General features: G+C 24.6%; 2 protein-coding genes across 2 annotated transcripts; both read left to right on the top strand.

Moving 5' to 3' along the window:
• The first annotated feature begins 6,448 nt into the window (after positions 1–6,448).
• On the top strand, positions 6,449–11,702 carry LOC145849919 (epidermal retinol dehydrogenase 2-like). The gene is made up of 7 exons (XM_082955026.1): positions 6,449–6,596; positions 7,069–7,247; positions 8,120–8,251; positions 9,188–9,300; positions 9,926–10,057; positions 10,506–10,622; positions 10,863–11,702. The coding sequence occupies exons 1-7, from the start codon at positions 6,449–6,451 to the stop codon at positions 10,945–10,947; spliced, it is 906 nt and encodes a 301-aa protein (XP_082811152.1). The 3' UTR covers positions 10,948–11,702.
• A 5,775-nt stretch (positions 11,703–17,477) lies between these two features.
• Positions 17,478–20,130, top strand: LOC145849903 (epidermal retinol dehydrogenase 2-like). The gene is made up of 7 exons (XM_082955006.1): positions 17,478–17,648; positions 17,909–18,087; positions 18,563–18,694; positions 18,757–18,869; positions 19,115–19,246; positions 19,466–19,582; positions 19,917–20,130. The coding sequence occupies exons 1-7, from the start codon at positions 17,501–17,503 to the stop codon at positions 19,999–20,001; spliced, it is 906 nt and encodes a 301-aa protein (XP_082811132.1). The 5' UTR covers positions 17,478–17,500; the 3' UTR covers positions 20,002–20,130.
• The last annotated feature ends 1,630 nt before the right edge of the window (positions 20,131–21,760 follow it).

Genomic DNA, 21,760 nt, shown 5'->3' with positions numbered 1-21,760 from the left:
AAACTTACAAGTTAAAAGACAAGCCTATTTTTAGCTACTTAAACTTCTAACTGTAAATTTTTGGATTAAGCACAGTATTTTACGCAAATCAATTTGTTTTATTATTACGTCATAAAAGATTACTTACTACGATCCTAAACTGTTCTGTTTTATTAGATGTGTGTTATTAAATATTACAAGTATAGTATAATTTTATTGTTTTTGTTTACTAACTTAATTTTTTTTTTAGTATGATCTTTTTTTAAATAACGTAAATGAAATAATGTATATTTAAGCTAGGTACAAAAATAAACTAATCTAAAATAACCAAAAAATTTACATGATTGAATTAAAAAACTTAAATATGTTCAAATACTAATATTGTTTAATTTTTATATGTCCAGAAAACTAACTTTTTACTGCAACACTTATTTCAAGGTGCAACAATGAACAAAAATTTAGTTGTTGTGTTTTTTCCTTGTTTAAAAACACAATAAAACAAAGCAAAACTGTATTTATAGACGTAAAATAGTACCAAACTAAAAGCATTTTAGAAACACTCAGTTCTTGAATTAGTTATTACCGTGTAATTTTCTGTAGCCGAAATGATGTCTTTCAATTTTAGGCAACTTTGATAATAAAACAACAATCAAATGAAAATTTTTTTTAAGTTCATGTTTGCTTTAACAATGTGACAAAACTTGGATGTAATATTTAAGTTTTTAAGGCTACAGTGAAACCAGATTTTATGGTTTAACTTTATCTTTTTATTGAAAATTAACAAGAAGATTAGAAACATCCAACTCATTTATTATAAGTCAACAGTTTCTTCGATTAAAATAAAATCTTTATAACAAGGATCAGCTTCTAGATAAAATGAAAAATATTAATTAATAATATTTCTGTTTTACAAGCTTCTTACTGTATAAATAAATTATTATTTCTTAATGTTTTGTTATCTAGTTTTTTTAAATTTGAATTGCTTTTTTAGTTTTAACTTTTTCCAAAGATTGTTAGGTATATAACTGTATAATTTGTTACTATTTTTTTAGTTTTACGAATTTTTATTATATTATATTACTAAACTATGCTTTCAAAGAAAAATATTTAATACTGTTAAAAAAAGTCTTCAAAAATTAAGAACAGTTTTTCTGATAGTTCAAAAATATTTGATGATACCAAAATACTAGTGTGTATTTTTAATCACAAAACTAACTAGACAAATTAAACGTGGAGTTAAATAAATTTCTTTATGATTACAAAATGCAACAGTTTATTTCTTCTTTATTTTTCTGGTTATAAATTTTTTATGGTATGAAAAAACATTGTGGACTAATAAATTAGTAAATAAAGTATTTTAATCTTACAATTTACCAACACTTAGGTTTATGATAAAACAACAATTTTTCTACTGTTCTATTTTAGGATTAAAAAAACTTACTAGCTAAGTACTTAAGTATGCTTTGGATTTCTTAACTTTTTTTGACACTATGTCCTTAGTTGCTTAGTGTTAAAATTATAGTATTTTCCAAACCGTCGTTTCCTACAAGGACGTATATGTTTTATTTAAAAACAAACTTTGTATTGTAGTTTTTATAGTAAAAATAAAAGCTCTATATAGTCTGTAAATATCAGTCAATTTAAATTTGAATAAAGCATGCAAAATTTTGTGAAAATATTTTATAACTTATTAGGTAAACAAATACTGTAAATATATGTTTATAAATTAAAAAAAGGATACAAAAAAGATTTTAAATAACTAAAATAGAATTTAAACTTAAGAACTGTAGTACAATTTCTTTATGTAAACCCTTACAAGGTAAAGTTAATTTTTAATGTTAGTAATATGTATCAAATAACTAAACATCATAAAAAAAGTTTCATTAAATTTTGATTAGAAAAGTAATTGTTGTCATACATGGTAGAACGAAAAACAATAGATAAACGTAAACTTTATCAGCTTAATAAGCAATTTGTTTATTATATTGAATACTTCTTATTTAGAATTATTAAACCTTATGAACCACAGAAATTGTTTAAACTATATTCAATATTGTATAAAAAGGCTTAGTTTAAAATAACAAAAACTTCTAACCTCGTGAATTATGTTCAAAAATAATGTTCATGTGTTAAAAACCATTATGATTAATTATTCAAAATCATTGTTAATTAAAAAAGGTTAATTAAGTTTGTGGTCAACAATTTAGTATATTGAAAGTTCATAGATAATATCATTTTTATGTAAAAAATTTTGAACAATTATTTTTAGTATAAGAAAATAATAAAAATGTTTTTTAGGTGAATAAATATATTTTTAAAACAAGTTTATTTTTAAAAAGGTTACATATTTTCAAAACAAGCTTATTTTTAAAAAGATTTCATATTTTAAAAGTTGTATTAAATTAAATTTTTTTAATGCATATTTCTCAGAATATCCAAATTTTAAAGCTTTGTTAAATTTGACTAATTATTGTATACATTTTTATAAAACGTTAAATACTTCTGATAGATACTTATAAACTTGTTGTGAATAGTAGTAATAAATTTTAGATTAAATTAATTACTTGTAACTTACTTTTATTGCAACAATTGTATATCTGTTTAAAAGTAAGAAGCTAAACTTCTGAATCAATTACAAAACCGTTAATAAGTTTCAAAATACTAACCAATATCTTTTATTAAAGCTTTAACTATTTTCTAACTACTAGAGTTATCAAACTAGTGTTTTTTCATAGTCCGAACTATAAAATTAAATATCTAGTTGTTTATCATGACAATGTCATAGCAGTAAAAATCTTAACAATTGCAATATTTTAACAAATTGTTAAATGAACCAGTATTTTTAATGTAGAACATACTACACAGAAAATTTTATTTTAATATTTACAAGACTTTTTATTTTAATCCGTGGTTAATAAGCAAGTTAGTATAAATAATTACATACTGTTTAGTCTATTTTTTTGTAATCGAATTATAATTTTAGCAATACACAACAGTTTAAATTGAACATCAATAAAAATTTTTTATAATCAATATCTGTATGTCATATCTCGTATGTATCTTAAACAGTAAGTATGTTTAAAGACTTCTTAAAAGAATTATTAAAGATAAAAATATGTACTTTTATGGCTACATTTAAAGGTCATCTTTTAATAAAATTCAAATTCTATTGTTTTTATGACTATTAACAAAAATTAAAAGCCAATTTGTAATGTCAAGCTGCTTTTAAAAGCAATGTGTGCTTTGTAATTTTGGCTGTCATGTGATAAAAATCAAACTCTTTGAACACAACTTTGATTTTGTGTAATTGAAGTGCTTTGAAAATAGGTCAAATTTTACAAGGGAAAAAGGATGTTTGATATGCACTTATGTATGTATAATATAATTAAAAACGAGCTTTTAAAAATTTAGTAAGTTTCATTATTTTAAATTTATAATTGCAATTTTTCGTTTACTTTATTTAACACTAAACATACATTTAAAACTTCAACTTAAAGTACTAAGCTGTTAATTATCCACTAAAACAGAGGTCTTTTCCGATCGCCAGACAGTAAAAAAATAATGAGTTCAAAAGTTTGCGAGTTTCTAGCATAGACACATTTTCACTATTTAGAGTTTACAAGTTCACCACATTCTCGTGTGTGGCTCTCTTAAATTGAGACAAATTGGCTTTTTTCGAAGTGAGATAACTTCCATTCAACAAGATAGCACCGGAAAACGCATGAATCACCCATTTCGCAGTGTTCAATTACATTAATTGGCCACCTTTTTGTTGGCTATTCGGTTTCGTAAAAAAAAACACGGTGAACTGGGTTAAAAATAAAAAATACGCTGGACGAGAGAACAGGCGCTGTGTGAAAAATAACCGGCGCAAAAAAGTGAAAAAGTAAAATATTTTCTATTTTATATGACACTCTATTACAACACTGAATGAAACAGCTTGCTTAGCAGCCTTATACGCAATAAATTTTGTATATACGTAAGTGTTTATGTAAGTCGGGCTGTAGTGAATATACTGTTTGTTTTGTTGTTTTAAAGACTTGGCTTTTGTCTTCCTAACAGCAGTTAAATTTTATTTTTGTTGTAAAAAAATTTTTGTTATATATTTTATTCTTAAATTTTACAAAAAAACATGTATATAAAAAGTTTACAAAAGCCTGTTTTGATACTTTTTTTGCAATCTTAAACTTTTTTATTACTAAACAACAGTATTCAGAGTTCAGTTTTTGTTGGTCAGATAGTTTTTGTGCTTGTTTTGTTGAGAGAATTTTACTGCAAGTAAACCGCAAGGCAGTTAATATTATACATAAATGCCTCGAATTTTCTACACGCATTTTAACATAACTACTGCATGGTTTTGTACTTGCAGTTTTGTTGAAAGTTTGAAAGTTTTTTAGAACATTTTTATCAAATTAAAGCAGCTGTATTACTTTGTTTGATTAATAGACCACTAAAATAGCTTTAGGTTTATAAAAGTTTTTTTTTTGTTATTAAAATAGTATGCTAACTATATTTTTTATAACAAAGTTTGCGAATAAAAGCTAAATGGTTATAATCTATTATTAAGCAATAAAAAATACACAGTATACTATTTTACTTATGTACCGATGGTTTAAGTATACTTATAACGTAATGTGCATTTTCTCATTATGAATAATTGTAAAAGTTGTTTGCAGTAAAGGTAAATGCAGTTTGTAATATTTTATTTTTTATTTTCTACTATTTTTTTTTTAATATAAACTAACAATTAAACAATTAAAACAATTTAAAGAATAAGAGCTTTATGCTAAGCAAACTAAACTTGTTAAGTGTAAAAACTAGTTTAAACATTGACTTTCATTTGATTTTTTTTATAAGTGTAACATTATTTTTTTGATGCAACGAATTTATTTACGTTTAAAACTATTAGTTTAAAACGCTAACAAAAAAAAACAAGTTTATACTCTTTTTTTTGTTAATTTCGTTCATATGACACTTACGCAACTAAGAAAACTGTCTTTTCAATTAAAATTGGCTTATCTCAATAATGTTGTAAACATAAATTGAGGCGTATGCTTTAAAAACATTTTTAAAACTGCATTTTATTTTTGATTGGCTATCTGATAAAAACGTAATAAAAAAGCTTTAGGAAGTTTAATTAACAACTAAAAAATGAATTTTATACCTAACTTACTTAAACTTTGAAAAGGTTTATTAGTTTAATACAGATTTTTTAATATACGCTTAAGAATCTGTTTTTAGTTTTATTTATACTTATAATTGAAAATTTCTAGCCCTTTAAGAAATTAAATGTATTCAAAAAAAGCGTAGATTGATGAGTTTCAAGCTTGAAAGTATTTTAAGATAGTTGAATTATTCAAACCCGGAACTTTTATCTCGAAGCATGTAGAAAATTGTTTCTAAAAAGAACTTAAACAAATTATTATATATAATTGAGTAAGTAGATGACATTTTTCTATTCTGCTTAAAGTATTTTGTAAATACCAACGTTTAATAAGTTTTGAACTATTTGTTTTAACAAATAAAAAAACTGAAAGTAACACAAAGGTATTTACTAAAAGCAAATATTACTTAAGATAATTAACGCCATTCAAGTTAACTAAACCGCGTATTTTTCAAAAGACTTTAAGTTTTTGTTTGCTCAAAAAATTTAGAACAAATGTTTACTTTCGTTTTACACTTACTTAATCTTGAATATTACTTAGTTTTCCGTTTTAAATACTTGCTTTTTTACACAACAACTTACTAATGATCACAATTATGTTGGTGACAATTTTAAACTCTTTTAGTTTATTATCAGACAACAAACTTTTCATTTAGAAAACAAATTTGTTAGTCCGTTAAATCAGTGCTTTTTGTTTGCGCTTATGCAAATTACATGTTAGTTCACAAAAAATCTCTAAATCATGGCAACCATGTCCGTAATTTACAAAGTTACGCACGAATGTATTTGTAGAACGTGTTTGATAAGAAATTGTCGAGTTTTTAATGCTAAAAATCATCAAGCGCTCAGCCTTTAAAAAAATAAAAATAGAAACAGGAAGTATGCTCACAAATAAAATGTGTTTCTTATCTTTATTTGCTTTAGTTTTATCTTTTAATCATAGTTCAAAAAACACATTTTATACTTTATGCATTTCAATAGAAAAGATACAAAACTATTATATTTAATTCTACAACTACAACTAATAACTACAACTTCATTCCTTAATTAAGTGTTTTTGAAAAAAAAACCGATTTAAATTTTAGATTAGTTTAGCAGTTTATTAATTGGTAAAGCAAAATTTAATTAAATTGTTAATTTGTTAATTTCTGTCTTTTTTTTTTAGAATTTAATCGTATGAAAAAAATATAAAAAAGTTTTTAAGAGTAACAGTTGGTACAAAACTCTTATTTAAATACAATTTTAAGTAATGTAACTAAAGCTAAAGTTTATAACATCTAGACTTTTTGTCTTAGTACTTGAAATATGATAAGTTTTATTTTGCAACTTCTTTTCTTTCCTTTCTACTTAACTTACTACATTTTGGAATCGTTGTACCTGAAAATATTTCCTACACCTGACAAAGATGTAAGAGGAAAAATTTGTTTAATTACTGGTGCTGGAAATGGTATAGGTTAGTGAAATTTGTTAATGAGACTGAATAATGATGAACTTAAATTGCTAGTTTCTAGAGTAATTTTAAACATGCATATTCTTTAAGGAAAATAATTTCGTACTTTTATGATAAATGTTAGAAATAACACATTACTTTAATAAAGTTTAGAAATTTTAATATAATTATAAAACAGTTTTGTAAGCTCGTGCTTTGTGTACAGTATATGTTTTACTTTCAAATACATAAAACTAATTTGTTATAACAATCTGCTAATAGAACTTAAAACTCAAAAAATTGTGGTTTTGACTATAAATATATTCAACACTTTAATACTTGAAAATAAATTGTTATTGCGTATCGATTTTCTAAATATTTATTATGTTGTAATGTTATGAAAATAACTTTAAAAATTTTAAATAACATAATTCTTTTGTAATTGCAAAACTTTTTTTTAGCTAGAAACATGATTGTTTATCTCGTTTTTATAAAGGTCAGAAAATGTGTGTAGAGTTTGCAAAGAAAGGTTGCAAGATTGTCGGTGTTGACATTTCTCTAGCAGGACTTATTACCACTGAAAAACTGATGAAATCAAAAGGTTTTGGTTCGAGTTGGCATTCGTACACGTGTGATATCAGTCAAAGAAAAAACGTTTATAAAACAGCTGACACGGTTAAGGATTTTTAATTGTTGTAAGCTTTTAAAGTTGCTTATTCTATACTCTTTCAACGAATTTTTGGCTTAACAAAGTTCTATATCACTTGTTTAGTGTGGAATAAATCAATCAGTGTAGAAAATGTTTGTGCCTTGACATTTTTTAGTTTAACCGAATCTATGTACACTTTAATGTCTAGATCGCATTGTAGATTTATTATGATAATAAACACAATACTGCTGTTATGATAAAAAATATAATTAAAGTAAATGTTGAATTATTAAATGGTTTTTAAACGGCTTAGATAAGTTAACTTATATTTATTTAAATCTGTAAAGTAAAAACTAAACTACAAATTATTTTATACTTTACTTTATCAAATTCCAAAATGTGCAAAAAAATACTTAGTAATAATAAAAACTATAATTAAAATTTAATTTTTTTGGCTTTTTAAAATATAGTATTACAACTTTAATTACACTTTTATTTAGTTTTTACTTTTAAAAGTTTTCGATTTAGCTCCTTTTCAAATTGTGTAAAAAAGTATTTAAGTTTTAGATAACATTATTTCAGTTCATAGACTTACGTGTTTAAGTTTGTACAATTAGTTTGATAACATAGCTCCATTGTAAAATGTAAAAGCAACACAAAAATTTAAAATATAATTGATTATAAAGTACTGTAATTTATATAACCAGAACTTACAACATTTTTTTAGATAAGTTGACTAGTTATTTTTTTTTTTAACAATCAGCTAAACTAAGATAAATAAATAGTCTTGTTTTAAATTTGTCGAATAATAGTTTTTTGATCGGTTTTTTACTGTTTAAGTCAGAAGTATTAGTAGCTGATACTTTATAAAGTTTGAAAACTAATTATGATGTCACAGATCAAATCGGAAGTTGGAGACGTGGATATTTTGGTGAACAACGCGGGAATCGTTACCGGGGGAGACTTCCTCGATTGCAAAGATGAGGACATTTTGAAAACCATGGATGTCAACTGCAACGCTCATTTCTGGGTTTGTTTTATTAATAAATGTTTTTTACTGTGAGATTATAAAGTTTTAATGTCATTAAAACTATTTAACTTTATCAGCGTCTTTTGCTAATACACTATACAATTTGTTGAAAAGATTATGTAACAAATAAACGTTTTTGTCCGGTAGCTTTTAAATATCTGTGATTAACTTTTTCACCATTATTCTATTTCATAGCTATTTTTGATAATCTTAAAGTGTGTTTTTAAATCTGAAATTTACTTCATAGCAAAAAAAATACGTGCAACTTAATTCTAAAGACTGGTTTTCAGTATAAAAACTCTTAAATTTAAATGCTTATACCGAAATTTAAATACTAGTAAGAAATAAGTTTTATCTTAGTGCTTATATTTAAGATAAAAATACAGGCTTTAACTTTAAAAATAAACTAAATATAGTACTTAAGCAAACTTGTTATCAAAGTTGATTTTGAAGCTAACAAAAAAAAACATCTTTATACGTAGTATCCTTAGTAAATTGCAAAACTTTGTTTTAACAATACCTAACACTTTAAATAACACAAAAGAAGATCTAAAAATGTTTAAAATAAACTTAGAGACCACACAAGTTTTAAGAGTAAAAATAGATTAGGTTGCTTTTTGTTTGACCAAAAGGAAGCCCAAACAGTTTAATTCAATTAAGTCAGTATGCTAACAATGTACGTTCTATTTAAATGATTGTTTTAGATTTTAAAAGAAGAAAACTTTAAAAAGTTTATCTCAAACAGAAAAAAAAAGAATTTATACTAATCCAAAACTTAGAAAATAAAAATAACTTGTTTTATTTTCTTATATATTGTAAAAAGATACTGCATTGAAATCAATTTTAAAAACATAATAATTTTATTATGTTATTTAATTAAAATTTCACTTTTAGATTACCAATATAACACAAAAAATATATTTATAAAATCTGCAGACTATAAAAGCGTTTCTGCCAAAAATGATGGAAAATAATTCGGGTCATATAGTATCTGTATCAAGTGCGGCCGGCTTATTCGGAATGCCCAGACTAATCGACTACTGCGCAAGGTGAGTTGTTTACTTTGAATGAAAACGTGTTTTCTTGTTTAAAACCTCATTTCAAGCAAATAAAAATAAGTTGCATGATTTTTAGCCTTTAATTTCAATCATGATTTTTTTTACAAAATTTAAACATTTCCTTTCTTTTAAAAGGTCGCTTCAACATTACTAATTCACACGTACCTGGTAAATATTGATTAAGTGAAACTAGTTAACACGTTTTTAGTGTAAATACAAAAAAAAGAATCTCTTAAATGTAAAAAATTCTTAGAAACTTATTTTAGAGACAGCAATACTTCTTAAATTCTACTCAATTTTTTTTTTACTAATAAAGTATTAAAACTAATGCATAAAGTTTTATACCTAAGTTTTATAATAGTTTATTAGTGTAATCATTGCTTCGTACATGGAACAGAATAAATTGACATACTCTAAGCATTAAACTCTTTTATTATTATGTACAAAGTTTTAGTATTTGGTTTTGAAAATATAAACGTTTGTTTAGATTAGTTTTGATATTTCTTCAAAATTAATACAAGTGTGCTGCTAGCTCAAATTAGTTTGTAATTTATAATAATCTTAAAACAAAACTACTTGAAAATTAAACTTTTATTCTTACTTAAAAATTTTCCAGCAAATTTGCTGCAGTCGGCATAGCAGAGGCGCTCAGTACCGAACTTAGACAAAGGAAGAAAACCGGAGTCAAAGTGACCACGGTGTGTCCTTACTACATCAGTACTGGCATGTTCAAGGGAGTAGTCAGCTCGTTAGTCGTTTTATTTAATAAATGTTTATGTTTTATTAATAAAGTGTTGATTAGTACCGTACTAAAAACCTTGAAAACTGAAAACATTATGTACTTTGTAAATAGTTTGTTTTTACTATTTAAAAGCTATTATTTATCGATTCAACCATGGTACAAAATTTCCAAGGGTCATACAAAAAGCCTTGAAAACTGAGAAAAATATGTAATTTTTAAAGTAATTTGATTTTAACCATTTCAAAGCTACTACTTATCGATTTATAAATGAAAATAAAATTATTCAATAACTAAGCCGAATGGTTTATATTTACCTAATATATTTGTTTTAAAAATAAAGTTTTTAAAAGACCATACAAACTCTCGACAACTCAAAGTTTGCGTACTTTCTGTTTTTCCAAAGTTTTTGCTAACTACTTAAACCTTAGGAGGTAATATTTTTTCATGACAACAGAATCATTCCTATAATTGAGCCTGATGATGCCGTCGACCAGATCATCAACGGAGTTTTGAAGAACAAAGAAATTATTATAATGCCGTTCATCACCGTTCTTTCGTATGCGCTGAGAGGGTAAAACTGTTTTTATGTTTAGAAAAAAAAAATATTAGTTTATAAAGGTCGTGAACGTGTTTAATTTGTTTTTATGACAGTTTTTATTGGTCTAAACTTTTCTGAGGTTTAAATTTTAAGATCAATAACAAAAAACCACTTACTCGTTTGTTTCTCTAGTATTTGTTAAATAAATCTATGATTACAACTTTAAAGCATATTTTGTTATGAAACTTACAAAATCATTAAATACTTTTTCAGACTTCTTCCAGTAAAAGTGATTAATCACATGGGAAACGTATTTGACGTCTTCTCCACAATGGAAAAGTTTAAAGGAAGAAAATAACTAAATAACTTTTATTATTTTTGTTACTATACTTGACAAAACAAGCTTACTAACAAAATACTTTATGTAAGCCTTTTTATTTATTTTCAAATCTAGTAAAGTCTTAGTTCTAGTAATTTTTTGTAGACTTTAAACTTTTGCAAATCTTTTTTTTTTCAATTTGAACAGCATTACACTAAAAACCAGGTCTTACATTTTTAAACAAACTATTTGTTCCAAGAGCTTTACTAATTTTTTTTAGTTTTCCTAAATTAAACAATACTTATATATCACTTTTTACAGTCAAAAATTACACTTATTAAACCAAACTAATTTACACAATATTATATCAATTACTTTTAAAATTTGAAATGAAGGAGATTGAGTATCTTCATTGTTAACTCAGTAAAAAAACTGTTAAATTTTTTTTAGACTAACGTATTTTTCCTTTAAAGGCTATAAGATTAGAAGTATGATAACTACGTAAACTCAATCATGCTAGTAGAAAAACACTTGTTCAAATTCTTCCTATAACTTCAACTTTTCAATCCTAATGTATACGAGTTTGTATTGATAACCAGTAAAAAAATTTCTTTTTTTTTTCCTAACAGCTTAATTTACTTTTTTTGAAACAAAATATACACAACATTTTTGCGTGACTTTTAAGTAATTTCGTGAACTTCAACTTGCTTGAGTCACTTCACAATAGTTAGTGTCTGATTTACTACGTTTTGTATAGTTACTTATTTTTATGACTTAAGTTTTTATTTGTTTATTTACCATCAAAATTTCATACATTTTGTACTTTTTCAGTAGTTGTTTATCATCTCTACAAAAAGTTTAAGTTCTGTAAAACTTTTATTTTTGTAGACTGGTTTTTTAGCTAAAATATAAAACTATTTTTCTGTTACATTTAGTTTAGAATCATCTTGCAAGTATTTTAAACTCATAACAATAAAGACTTTTACAGTTCAACTAAGTAGCTTGGTATTTTTAATTTATCTTTTAAACAACTTATGAGTTATTTTCTTGCATTCGTTTTAAACTGTTTTTTAATAAAAAAGTACTTTTTAAGTAGAAGGCCAAAAATTATACTTAGTTTTCGATTTTGTTCGTTTTCTACTAAAGTAATCACAATACAATATATTTAAAACTAAAAAATCTGATTCATCAATATCATAAAAAAATTTCAAACTAACTTAGTTTAACAAAACTATAATTCCGATAAGTAAAACAAAGCTCAGCTACTTTGATTTTCGCTTAAAATAGTTTTTTATAAAAATTTTTTTTGTAAATCTATCTTGCATGTCTTAGTTTGCTGTAATACATTAAAATTCAAAATTTAATTTGTTTTTAAAATCTTAAAAATCTTTTAAATTTACAGTACGTTTGTATAAAGTTTCAAGTACATAAAGCGACATTTGCATTAAATAAAAGCTATTTGAAAAATGGAACTTTTTTTTTTATAATGAATTATGTGCAGTGCATTACAACTTTTATTAGATTTGAAAATAATTCAGGTGAAGAGAATAATTTTGTAAAATAAATAACAATTAACATGTTAACACCAATTTTAGTGAGTATGTTATATAACGACTATAAAAAAATAGATCAATAAATTATAACTACTTGAAAAAAAAATTAAACTTTATTTTTTAATATAGTTTATAGGTAATGGCGGTAATTAAACTAGTATGCAATATTATATTATGTTTTTTTTTTGTGTAATGTTTTTTCACATGTTAAATTTATATTTAGTAATTAGATTAATTTCACAATTATTTACGACTGTTTGTTTGTAGTATTTTTTCAGTCGTGGTATTACGTTGTAGATTTAACTTATTTAGATTATATTTGTTAAGTAATACTAAAAACTATACAGAAACAAACAACAAATTAACATAAGTCGATAAAAATAGCTTTGCAATTTTAAATAAACTAAATGTAAATTTTAAAACATTGGTAACTTAATCAGCTGTTTATTGTACTAAGTTTGTAAAAATAAAATAAAACAGTATAAGCAATAATTAAAAAATAAAACTATTTAAGTTTGTTATAACTTTAACTGAATACTAATTATTATACTTCTAGTATAAGACAAAATATTCGAACAACTTTCATATTTTTTATATCAACTGCTTTAAAAAGTTAGTTTAATTTTATTTAAAAAAGTAAATATAACTTTTCATCAGCAAAATTCTTTACAATAAAATGACATTTATTTTAACTGAAGTATTATTTATAGCATATTAGAAACGTTTGCAGATGTATCTTGTGAAAAGGTAAAAAAATAATTCTTAAATTCTTTTTTTCTTGATAAAATACCATTCATCTAAAAAACTTAAAGCAAGTTAAGTTTTGTTGATTAGCCCTCAAAATAAAATGAGCAGCCAAGTAGACACATTTTTAACATTTAAACCTTAAAGCTATTTAAAAACCATATAATGTTCTCAAAAAATTTATATAAAAGTTTTTAAGAAAAATACTCTGAGCTTTATCCATACTATTTGTACTATTTGTACATTATCAGTTTTATGCTGGTACAGTTTAAACACAATGTTTTTAACTTAATTTTGTTGCAGTTCAATATACTACTTTTCAAGACAATAAACAAGATAGTTTTATTTAGATTTTTACTCATACTCAAACTATGAGTTTGCATTTGAAAAAGTAGTAACCGTATGTTTAAAAACTGTAGAAAAGTCCTAGAAATTACATAAAGCTTCTGCTTTTCTCAATCAAGCTTTGTACGGATGAGCTATTTTCAAAGAAGAAAATACTACAACTAAACACACGTTGAAATTAATGCTGCCTTTAGCTACATGATGACAGTTATTAGAACTGCTTTAGTGTTAAATAAGTTTACGTTAAATTTTATAGGTTTACAACAGTGCTTCGTTTTAAATATTGCTTTAATAGCTTTAATTTCAACTTTTGTCTTTAGTTTAGTTCAACAAACTTAACTTTATGCATTAAATTACTATTATTCGAATTTACTATTTATTGTAATCATTTACACACAGAATTAGTTTTACATTAGCATTGTAAGAATATAGCAATACATTAAACTAAATAACTACATTTTCAACATTTAAATTTTTTATTAAGTAACTTATTTTAAGTTTGTTTTGTATAGCAGATGTATTTCACTTTATTGTTTGCTAATGAACACAAATAAGCTTTTGTTTACACAATCTTGTGCATTAATTCATGTTTTGTAAAACTAAAAGTACATGTTTTTCTTTTTCACTTTTTTAGCTAGTTTTTAAAAGTTATTTCATACATTTTATTACTTTAAATGACTTATGATTATTTAAAAGAACAATTAACCAGCAACACTTAACAATACACGATTACAGTTGGACACATTTATAATATGTCGTTTAAAATAAGTATTTAAAAATGTGCAAACTGATAAATCCCACTAAAAACATCTTTGGATTTATTGACCTAAACACTAAAAAATATTTAAAGTAGTAACATTTGATAAAGAATTAGCATCAGTACTTTTTGAACCCATTATTGTAAATAAACATATTTAAAAAAAGTTAAAATTCAATTATTTAAATTAGAACACTTAATAAAATAATTTATTTTTAACTTACATCTTAATTTTAATAGTAAACATATCAGATGTACAGATAGATGCTGTTGTTGTGTTCTATTGTTTTTATATTATAAAATTTTTGATGCTGCCGTTTTTTTAATTTTAAATATGTTTTATCGACCTTATAAACTTTCAATTAGTACTATTTTGATTATAAGTATATAAATACCGTTGGCATATATAATTTCAGTCGTAAATTTTATCAATTAGCTTTAATCTTAAAAATTTCTGTACAAAATTAATAAAAGTTTAGTCATGAAAACTATGTACAGTACAACATTTTTATTGTATAATCTATAAACTATCAACTAATAAAGAAAAGTCAAGATGTTTTAAATATTTTAATCAAAAGTTTAATGTTTAAGTTGTATCTTTTAACAAATTTATAAGTTATTTGCCTTTCTACATAAAAAAAAATTTTGTCTTATTTTTATATTATATAAAACATTTTTATCAAATATTTGTCTTATTTTTCAAAAGATAAGCAGTTAAAATATTTGACACTTCTGTCTTACAATTTGTAGTTTAGGTGTTTTTTTTCTAAATCAAAATATAAGAAATATTCTCCAACAAGTTCTGCAATTTAATTACAGTAACCTCTCACTTATTTACGCACATTGTTTCCATAGAAAAAATGCGTAAAGATACGAGACATCGTAAAGATACGAGAGGTACCAAATATACTTACTATAATGGCTGGTTTTTGATATTGCTTCTAGTTAAAAGCAGACTGGGGACTGTCCCACTTTTTACAATTTGTTTACTTTAGTTATAAATATGAAAACAAAAGATAAAACTATACATATATTGAAAAAAAAAGGGTTTAAATTTATATAAAATAATAATACTTGTAGATAAAGTTTACTAATTTTAGTAATAAGTAGATTTTACTTTTATCTTTATTTATATGTGACTAATTTGATACTTAATATTTATATTGTGTTCTACATAGCAAATTTATTATTAAGCATTTGTTTACAATTACGAAATGGTGTGTTGTCTATATTAAAAGTTATTTTTATAGCCTTTTAGAAAAATATGAATTTGCAAAATATTATTTTCATTATTTAATACAGTCATGTTTCTTTGAAAATTTTAATCTAATCTCTTATTGTTAACAAACTTTCTTATATACTGAGGTATAATTAAAATTTTATCTATTAGTTTAGGAACATAAGTTTACAAAGTCTAAAGATATAGAGAGGTGAGTTAGCATTTAAAAACATATTTTAAATTAAAAATATACAATAAACCTAATTTGTACACTATTAAAAAAAATTATCATTTTTATTTTTTGAAATTTTCAGAATTCTAATATGCGTAACTAAATGAGAGTGCGTAACGTCACGAGTGCGTAAAGATGCGAGAGGTTACTGTATATGAAGGACGTATGGTTTTATGACGTCACATACGAAACTGGAAAAGAGTGATTTTTTGGTCGTCGATTCGGATGTAGTAAACTGAGCTGAGTTTACAGAGTTCAGATAAGAAACACATTTTAAAATCTTTGAACGTAAACTGCAAGGCAATTATTTGAATTTGGGTGCTTTCTGTGATTATTGACTAAAACTATAAAGTAAAAAATAAACTTTAAAATGAGCTACGCAGTAGTTAAACTTGTCTTTTTTGAAAGTGACAGTTTTTATTTTTCTTTGAAGGTTAAAAAAAAAGCTATCAACTTATACTAGTTAATTTTGTAATTGTATTCTAGTATCAGATAATTGTGTTCAATTTAAATAGACTTTTTATCTTATGTAATTTACCGTTTAATAAAATATTTAGTTTAGTCTGAAAACAAAACTTTCTAAAGTAACTAACTAAAGTTTATAGTTAACGTAGTTCTAGCCATTTATAACAAAAAAATTTGATTTCATCACGTATAAATGATGAATCTTTATAAATAGGTTAAACCGTTCATAGTCTATTTCTAATGTCAAACTTTTTTTTTGTCTTTTCTCTACTTCAAAAAATATTCAAAGAAAAAAAATGTAATGATTGAGGTCAAAACTTCGTTATTAAATAAAATAAACCTTTTGATTATGCGAACATTTTAATTGAACTATTTTTTTTATTTGAAATCTGTTTTTAAAACATTTTTATAACACATTTGTTAAAAACTCTATATTTATTAAACTTTACTTAAACAAAATGAATTATCTAAAACATGTTCATTTTAATCTATTTTTATCAATAGTTCATAAATTGTTTTACTTATTTCACAAGTTATTTGGAGTTTGGACTTTGTTTTCTCCTTTGAAGAGAAAAAACTTAAGCATTACAAAGTGAATTAACAAATTTTGTTAAATAGGAGAAAAAAGTTTAAAATGTATTTAAATATTCTTCTGTAGTATTAGTATCATTTTAATAACACCAATTACCAGCTACACAGAGTTAAGCTACACAAATTAAAACAATTTAAATAAATTAAAAGTTACTAACACTACGTTTTAAATTACATTGATCAATTGAAGGCCTATTTGTTTCCTTATTTGCTCAAACGGCTTGTACGACAAATGTTTACTTTATTTTTGAAGGCTATGCTAGCCTGCTGTCTAGTTTCAAGCAAGTTTGTTTGCGTCAGCACATGCACTGTGTTCGTAGCTTTGTTGATTAGTTTGAGTTGAATTAAAATGAGTTTTTGTTAGTTTTTTCTACTAGTTCAGTTTACTATTACATTTTTTGAATTTAAATAACTTTTGAATAAGTTTTGTTTTAAGTTATAATAAGTTAGTTTTAGCAAAATGAAAATGCAGACTTTTTTTGTTGAATTGAAGTTAAATAAGTTTTACTGATAATAAGCATTTGTTAACAATTAAAAATTATACAAATTTTATAAATAATTTAGTTTAACTGTTCAAAAACGTGTTTATTATATTTCATAGTTGTGTTAATATAAACTAAAAACTGAGAAAAAAAAAACATTAACAATTTGTAGATAGTTTGTACAACATTTAGAATATTTAAAATATGATAAGTTTTATTTTACAACTTCTTCTGTTTCCTTTCTACTTAACTTACTACATTTTGGAATCTTTGTACCTGAAAATATTTCCTACACCTGACAAAGATGTTAGAGGAAAGACTTGTTTGATTACTGGAGCTGGAAGTGGTATAGGTTAGTGAAAATTTAGCAGTTGATTTTTATTTTCATTTAAAAAACAACTTTTTCCAGCAAAGCACTTATTTCGTATTCTACTAAACATCATAAAAATTTTCGCTAAATTTTGCTCACTAAAGCTTTTGTTTATAGATTATGTCAACTTTGCTTTTAAACTTAAATCTACTTTCTGTTTTTCATCGTAAAAAATAATTGTAAATTAAACAAAACATCTTTTATAACTGTAAAAACAGTCTTTAGTAAATCACGCTTTCTAGGTCAAAAAATGTGTGTTGAGTTTGCAAAGAAAGGTTGCAAGATTGTCGGTGTTGACATTTCTCCAGCAGGCCTTCTGACCACTGAAGAACTGATGAAATCAAAAGGTTTTGGTTCGAGTTGGCATTGTTATAAGTGTGACATCAGTAAAAGAAGCAATGTTTATGAAACTTCAAACCAAGTGAGTAAGAGTATTGCTTGCTTTATATTTTACTAATATTTTCGTTTGTACTTATCTAAACTAAATTAAACTTATAATTTGCGAGTTAAATATATTATTCACAAACTTTATTCAAAAGCCAATGTTTTTTTTTAGTATTTTATTTAAGTTGAAGTGGTCACCATTTTTTGTCACCCAAACCCGGTTGTGAATAAAATATTTTGTTTGCACATCTTTATTGAAATCAATGTAACTAAAATATAATATATTTAGCAAAACTTAAAATAAAGTCACTTATCAAAATATCATTTTACTTTTTAATATTAATTTCACAACACGAAGAAAAACTTTTAAGGTTTTCAAAAGGATAACCTTAAATCAACTTTTTTAGTTAAAAACTTAATTTAAACAACATTAAATTTATAAAGTGTAAAACACTTTATTAGCCAAAGTGATTTAAGAGTTCTGTAAAGGTTGATTAATTATGATGTCACAGATAAAATCGGAAGTGGGAGACGTGGATATTTTGGTGAACAACGCGGGAATCGTTACCGGGGGAGACTTCCTCGATTGCAAAGATGAGGACATTTTGAAAACCATGGATGTCAACTGCAACGCTCATTTCTGGGTTTGTTAATTTTTTGTAAAAATAATAAATCAATACTGGTTTACAAATAAAGTGTTACACAGTTTTTGAAAGCTTTCCTTCCGAAAATGATGGAAAAGAATTATGGTCATGTGGTGTCGGTTGCCAGCGCGGCCGGCCTCTTCGGCATGCCAAGACTGATTGACTACTGCGCGAGGTAATCCGTTTTTGCACTTGCTGTAGTTTTTTTTTGTTGTTAATGGCAAAATTTTTTTTTTTCTATTCTAAACTATAATTTTATTTTACCTAACTTATAGATGAAATTGAATGCAGAACAAGTATAATAAATATATTACTGTTTTATAATATATAAACTAGTTATTTATGTAACTTGAATACATTTTCCTTATAAAAAACCAAACGTTGAAACAAGAGTTTTCTTAATTTAACTTTCTTCTGCAGCAAATACGCAGCTGTCGGCATGGCTGAAGCTCTCAGCATGGAGCTGAGGTACAGAAAAAAGACCGGAGTCAAAGTGACCACGGTGTGTCCTTACTACATCAGTACTGGCATGTTCAAGGGAGTAGTCAGCTCGTTAGTTGTTTTATTTAACCAGTATTTATGCTTTAAACTAAAATTTAAAAAAACTTTGTTTAAATTTAGTCTTTTTAGAATCTAAAAAATCAAGTAATTGTTTTTATTTTTAATTTTTTTACAAACAACTTTTTACATCACTTAATGAGTTTTCTAAATGCCTACTTAGTCATTGGGAAGTTTTATAGATTATTATTAAAAAAAACAACACGACAACAGATACATACCAATCATCGAACCGGACGATGCAGTCCAGCAAATAGTAGATGGTGTGCTCAAAAACAAAGAAATGGTGATCATGCCATTTGTCACCATTCTTAGCTATGCTGCAAGAGGGTTAGCCACTCTAAATTTGTTATATTTTTTGTAAATCCTTTTTTTACTTTAGTTGTTTTAAAAATAAAGTTCATATTAAAAAAAAATAATAATTTTATATACATGTGAACTCTGTTGCAAAGTTCTTTATTTATTTGAAATAGAAATAAAACATCGATCACCACATTTGTTAATTTAATGATGTCAAATAACAACAATTATTTTCAATTTTTAAATAATATTTCATTACCATTTTTGTGTTTAAAGAAACTACTATTAGCATTAAACTGTTTATTTTTGTTTAACGTGCGAGATCATAAAGTTTCAAAAAATAACTTTCAAATCTTCTTTTCAGAATGTTTCCATTCAAAATACTCCATTACTTGGGTGATTTATTTGATATCTTTTCGACAATGGAAAAATTTAAGGGCAGAAAATAAAAGGCAAAAGTAGATTGGACTTGAAGTTACTGTATTTTACCTTGTACTATTTATACTTAGATTTCGTTTTTTTTTTGGTTTGTCGACTGAATCTCAAGCGTTTGTTGAAAATAAATACTAATACTATTATATTTTATTTTTAAAAGAATATCTATGAACAACCTGCGTAAATAGTGAGAAAAAATTATTTGTTAACTTTATTTGTTAACTAAACCAAAACTATTGTCATTTAGGCAGATAAAGTTTTCAATTTTAATAAAAGGTTGGCAAAATTATAAAATGAAATAGGAATTAAGTGATTTTTTTTGTTTGTTTCTTCACAAAAAAAATTTAAGATTTAATCACTTTTCTGATAAAAAATCATTTTATAAAGCTGTTATAGTATAAATTTTCTTTTTTTACTTACGAAATACTTTAATTAATTTATAGTTTGCTTAAATTACTTAAATTCTACAAAATATCATAAAACCACAACAAAATGCTCCATAAAACTTTATGAAATATCTTAGACTATAGTCATTGTAGAAATTCATTTAGTAAAATACTAAACTACGTAAAACTTTTTTGATACCTTATCTTGTAAATGCTATTCGACTGGCTGTTTAATTTATTTTAATTTTATAATTAAGTTTGATACTATAATTTAATATTTTATAAATCAAATTTCAAAGCAGTAATTTTATCCATTGTATTCAATATCAATCAATGCATCGTTTTGAAGTATTTGACGTTTTATGAATCAAATAAACAATTTTGTATCAACTTGATATTCATTCAAAATATAGATCAGTTTGTAGTTTTAGAAACATTTTTATTAAGTGTACACTGTTCTTTCTTTTATAAAAATCAGCTTGTGCTGCAATTTTGATAATTTAAACTGTAGTTGTATTTTTTAAATAAATTAACTTAATATAGTATAAACTATTTTTTTTCTAAATAGTTTTTATAATCAAACATGAGAAACTTATTAACAAAAGCACTAGTAATAATGACAAAAGATTAAATGTCTTATAAAATTTAGATAAAATTACTAAAAAGTATAACAGCAAAATAAGGCAATACAAATTCTATATAGAAACAACAGCAATCGCAACGTTACCAAGCTACGTTTCTTGAGAGTTCATAAGCTTTTTAAAAAAAGTGCAATTTTTATAAATATTTAAAGCAAAAGTTTTTACAGCTTTAAAATATTTTCTTTCTTCAAAAAATTCGTAACTCTTTTTTTCTAATTAATTTATTCTTTTTTTTAACTGTTACCCCTAGCTAGTGGTCTACCGGACCCAAGATCCGGAACTGGCTATAAGCTTTATAACCCTAACTTTTTAAATAGAACCGGATCCGGCCGGACCTTAGCTGAGATTTTGCCAGTTGTGGATCCAGTTAGTTTGGAAATACTTTGTTTTCCTCGATCAGCTTCTTTCAGTTTTATATAATAACATCAATGTGTTTTAAATACTTAATTTATACAAAAGCGCATTGCTGTCAAGTGTAATCCCGCATACAGCAGTACTAAAAAAGTTTTTTAATCATAAAGCTTATAGTCTACCAGGTCAGGGTAGTTCTACAACCTTAGTAGAAAATATTAAAGAGAATTTTGAAAGAAGATTTCATATTACTTATAACAGCACACGAATAAACCTTCATGATAACGACTTGTTTTTACTCACAACAGCTGTTGATCCACAGTATCGACTTTTTCTTTGCTAATCTCAAACAGAAGGTTTTAAGACTACTGATATCAGAAGCAAAAATAAACAGT

This window comes from Thalia democratica, chromosome 2, assembly GCF_965202585.1.
Source record: "Thalia democratica chromosome 2, ktThaDemo2.hap1.1, whole genome shotgun sequence".
Lineage (NCBI taxonomy): Eukaryota > Metazoa > Chordata > Thaliacea > Salpida > Salpidae > Thalia > Thalia democratica.
Note: the sequence above shows the minus strand (reverse complement) of the source record. Positions and strands in the feature narration are given on the sequence as shown.